At 55.1% G+C, this 4,424-nt stretch overlaps 2 protein-coding genes across 2 annotated transcripts in view; one reads left to right on the forward strand and one right to left on the reverse strand.

The window, feature by feature from the left end:
* The window catches only part of NGA_0139300 (hydroxyacid oxidase), a gene marked incomplete at both ends in the record, with an annotated part of 1,658 nt that extends 139 nt beyond the window's left edge, over positions 1-1,519 (forward strand). Inside the window, 4 exons of the mRNA XM_005855401.1 lie at positions 1-210; positions 288-410; positions 635-805; positions 1,080-1,519. The exon at positions 1-210 is cut by the window's left edge and continues 139 nt beyond it. Coding sequence (XP_005855463.1) covers positions 1-210; positions 288-410; positions 635-805; positions 1,080-1,519 — 944 coding nt within the window. The remainder of the gene's footprint in view (positions 211-287; positions 411-634; positions 806-1,079) is intronic.
* Positions 1,520-2,150: 631 nt separating this feature from the next.
* On the reverse strand, positions 2,151-3,003 carry NGA_0139900 (uncharacterized protein). The gene is made up of 2 exons (XM_005855407.1): positions 2,816-3,003; positions 2,151-2,545 (listed from the first exon to the last, which is right to left on the reverse strand). The coding sequence occupies exons 1-2, from the start codon at positions 2,904-2,906 to the stop codon at positions 2,295-2,297; spliced, it is 342 nt and encodes a 113-aa protein (XP_005855469.1). The 5' UTR covers positions 2,907-3,003; the 3' UTR covers positions 2,151-2,294.
* Between the last annotated feature and the right edge of the window lie 1,421 nt (positions 3,004-4,424).

The raw sequence follows: 4,424 nt of genomic DNA on the forward strand, positions 1-4,424 counted from the left end.
GGTCTCTCACCTTGTCCTTGGTCCGACGCGCCGAGTCTTCCGGGTATCAAGCCTTGATCCTGACGGTCGACTCCCCCGTCTTTGGGTTCCGGGAAGCTGACTGGCGGAATGGGTTTGCGGGCTTGCCGGAAGGGATGATTTTAGCCAACTACCCTACAAAACGCGCGTATGATGACAGAATGAAGGGGGGCTGGGACCAGAATTCTGAAGGTACGCGAAAGTATGCAGAGAAGCCCTAAGGGATGGCCAAATGCTCAGTTCCCTTGTTTGTCTCTTTTTCCTTAAAGCCTTGCTGGACCGAAGCAGCAGCTTCGAGAGAGACTTGCCCTGGCTGTGTTCGGTGACTTCCTTGCCTGTGGTTGTCAAGGGAATCGTAGCGCCCGAGGACGCGGTCGCGGCGGCCGAAGCCGGTGAGTAGGTGTTATGGTTACGGTAAGGGTTAGTCTTAGGCTGCTTTAAGTGACGCGGCAATGCGCTTGAAAAGGCGCCAGCAGACACTTGAAAAGATGGAGGTGGGGGACAACGAGGGGGCCGGGGAGGGTGTCGAGGGGTTGAGGCTACTGTCGACGTGCAGGCAGCTAAAGCCTTACCGTCGAGTACGCTGAGTGCTCCTCCTGTTCCCCATCAACCCCAGGCTGCCACGGCATCATTGTCAGCAACCACGGCGGCCGACAATTGGACTCCTGCATCTCGTCCATCGAAGCCCTCCCCGGCATTGCCGAGGCCCTGCGCCAGAAAGGTTTTCTTCTCGACGCGGACCGCCGGGCGCAAAGACCTCGCGCGCGCCCGGCGGGATCTCAAAGGGGTAGGGCCGTGTGTGTCGGTGCCTGGTCACGACGTGGGCTCTTTGTTGCTGTGTGTGTGTGTCATGTTCGATGTATGTGAGGAGGCTTCTCTGTTGGGTGAAGAAAGGATGATGAGTGTGCACGGAGACGCCCCGCGGGAGGGTCTGAAGGCTTTGGGTTTCGGGTGGGGGTTAGGGTCGGGAAGAGGTTGGAGGTCGGGAGAAAGACTCGCGTCAGGATAAGGAGTCTGACCGTATACTCAGCCTTTTATTCCGGTTCTCTCTTTTGATTTAGCCTGGCTCCCTCAAGCCTTTTCCTCCTCCTCCTCCTCCTCGCCATACCCCAGCGTGTCTGTCCTCCCACCCCTCCTGCCGCCATCCCCCGTCCTTCGGTCTCAGCGCCCTCCCTCCCTCTTCCCTCCCTATATCCTCTCCCCCCACCCGTATTCCATCATTCCCTTAGTGGTCTCCCTCTTCCTCGACAGCGGCGTCAGGCGAGGCACCGATGTTCTGAAAGCCATGGCCTTGGGAGCCACCGCAGTCCTTCTGGGCAAGCCCATCTTCTTCGGGCTGGCGGTGGGAGGGGAGGAGGGCGTGCGGCGGGTGGTGGAGATCCTTCGGAGGGAAACGGAGGTGGCCATGATTTTGTGCGGCTGCTCGGACTTGGGGAAGGTGGGGAGGGGGCTGGTAAGGGAGGGCGGCCGGGGGAGCTATATCCGGCCTAGTAGATTGTGAAGGTGGGGGGCATCCTTTCGTGGTTAGAGGATCACTGCGTGGATGTGCATGCATGGGAAGGGCTGGAGTCATTTATGCAGGGCTGGGCGTGGACGGAGGGCGTCTCGGAACGGCGCTGAGCTATCACCCAGCTTGTGGTCGGGACTCGACCTGTTATTCTAAATTAAAGATGAGGCGACTGTGGACCCCTGGCCCTGGGGCGCATTTTGCATTGTGTGGGGATCCGTTGGAATCATGTGCCTGTATATCTAGTGCTTGTGGCGATAGTCAGGGGAGCGGGGACGGCGTGGAATCGCGGCTTCTCATTGCCGAACTTCCACCGGTGGGATCGAATCCTTCGGCGCACGCGCTGAATGGGCGGACGGAGTGGATGGCTTCCTGACAGAGTGGTTGTGGACGTCGATGCGATGGATTCCCTTGCGTCTGGGCGGGATAGGCATTCTGACAGAGAGAGGCAGAGGCAAAGCAAGGAGCTTGGCTTGTCTTCTTGAATGAAAAGAAAAAGGCCAAGGGAAACATCGACGAATACAGGGGGAAAAGAACATCGGGTGGAGACGACCTTCCCTTGCCACGACTCTGCGCCTCCCCAGGCCTGAGGAAGACACACCGAGGCCTCTGGCGGGTTCGATGCCAGAGATGCCATGTCCTTGCTTTGGGACATGGCAGGAGGGCAAAAACGAAATGGGCCGCCACCGGAGAAAGGAGTGGGTCTATTTAAAACAACGGCTTTCGGTAATTTGTCTTTTACACTTGAAGCTGCCTCATTGGTGCGCTTTCATGCCTTCCACAGCCCTCCCCATTTACCCTTTTTCGTCTCAGCTGCAGTGTCATCTCCTTTTGATTTTATGTCTTCTTTTTTTTCGAGGGCAGCCATCGCTCTTGCCCTCTCTTCTTTGCTTATGCTTTGCCCCACGAGTACGTCTCCGTCGCGGTTATCCTCGGCAGGATACTCCACGTAACGGAATTTATTCACGATATTTTGCATATTATCTGGAGTGCCGTAGATGATGGACGCGATGACTGGAACTGTTGACACATGAAAGAGATAAAGGGGGGGAAATGTAAGAAGCGAACGGAAGCGCGATGCCTCAGAGCATTTTAAGATCTGACTCATTGAACGTACGAGCGTACGCATGCTTTCCACTATCACATGGTTTGGCTCGGTCGTTGAAAGCGTACAGACGACGCAGAGAACCCTCTTTCCTTCTCTTGTTTCCATCATCTTCTTTCTCCAATCCACTCTCCTGCCTCCCTCCTCCCTCATCGCTCTCCTGCTAACTCCCATTCCTGCCTTACTTGATACATAAAGGCCGAATTTGAATATTTCCAGCTTTCCGTTGCCTTTGCCACCGAATCTAGGAGGACGTGATGATGGTGGTATAGACATGCTGTGTGCGTCTGGATCTAAAATGCCGATCGCAGTCGCTGCAACAAAGTTTTAACAGGGAATGAGCTCCGTTATTTACCCCCCCTTGTTCCTGTGGGATGGATGGATGACGTAAAATGTTAGCTTCAACGACCATCTAACCGCATACCGCGAATCCAATCCGTGTCGGAAGACTATGCTCCCTGACATACGTTAATTTCGAGCCAGAATGTGGCTGAAAATGTGGAGAAAAGCCCTTAGCGGTCTCGATCACAAGGACCCGGTTGGAGAAGACCATAACCTCCTGGCTTTCCCTTGATTTTGTTGTCGAGGGGAAAAAAAGGGTTGTTACGAGCACATTTCGGGAGTTTCGCAGCGTAATTGCCCGAGATGTGTGGGATTAATTTTGATGTCGTGTGGATTGCTTGTCTTTGTTGCGTCGATCTGAAGGGATACCAATTAGTTTTCACAAGCTATGTGCAAGCGATGAACGACGTGCAGCGTGCGTAAACAACAAAATATGCTTAAAAGGATGTCTCCGAATGTTGGGCAAAAATAGAAAGGTGATCTCAGTCATTTTAAAGTATAATTTAACCCTTTCTATACGTTTTCAGGGAGTTCTTGAAAGGCTCGGGATTAGAATTACGCCGCTTCCTTTTACGGTTGCCCATTTCCATTCCAAACCTACAACCTCACCAGATGCCGGGCCTCCTCCTCCTCCTTTTCTCCCATTGCCACATCCTACTCCGCACTGCCTGGGCTGGCATGTCTGTCCTCGCCCTCCTGTCCCTTATCTGCCCTGCTATCGATGCGTTGGCAGACCATGGGAAGCTCCTGCGGCCTCCCTGTGCAACTTCTTCCCCTCCAAGATCATATCCCGCGCGATGTCTCGATTCAAAGACAGTAAATGCAGCTTCAAACTCATCGTTATCACGGAAAAGACGCAATATCCACACTCGCCATCCAGTCCCCCCCTCCCGCCAGCACGCCGTCCTCCCTCTCTCTTTTCTTGGGCGGTTCCAAAGTCTCACTGTGCCGAAGCGGCTTTTCTGGCATTTCTACGCCTGGTCCATCGCGTGGACAGCCATCCTCCTACTCTACACCCTGCACCCTCCCTTCCTCCCTCCCTCCTTCCCGCCCTCCCTCCCCACCTCTTCCTCCTCCTTCTCGGGCATCTCCCGTGGGGGCCTGGGTCTCCTTTTGCTTCATTCGATGAGGCGCTTGTACGAATCCCTCTACGTCTTTGCGTACGGTGACGCCAAGATGCATGTGACAGGTACCTGGCTGGGCTTGGGAGGTCAAAGCGGGCCCCAAATATTTCCTCCCTCGTCTCCTTTCCTTTCCTCCCTAATGTCTCTTCCATCCGCCCTCCCTCCCTCCCTCCCTTCCTTCCTTCCTCCTCCTACCCGTTTCATTCCAGCCTACCTTGTCGGCATCCTTCACTACACACTTGCCGGTCTCTCCTTCGTCTTCGATCCCGCCTCCGCTTCCTCCTCCCTCCCTTCCCCCGTCTTTGGGTTCCGGGAAGCTGACTGGCGG

Source organism: Nannochloropsis gaditana, assembly GCF_000240725.1.
Source record: "Nannochloropsis gaditana CCMP526 unplaced genomic scaffold scaffold206, whole genome shotgun sequence".
Taxonomy (NCBI): Eukaryota; class Eustigmatophyceae; order Eustigmatales; family Monodopsidaceae; genus Microchloropsis; species Microchloropsis gaditana.

Bases quoted from the DNA above. Each gene is read 5' to 3' on its own strand.
- NGA_0139900 (XM_005855407.1), bottom strand. From the start codon at position 2,906: ATGTCTATACCACCATCATCACGTCCTCCTAGATTCGGTGGCAAAGGC. The intron at 2,546-2,815 runs GTAAGGCAGGAA...ATGTGTCAACAG, and splicing joins ATTCGGCCTTTATGTATCAA to TTCCAGTCATCGCGTCCATC.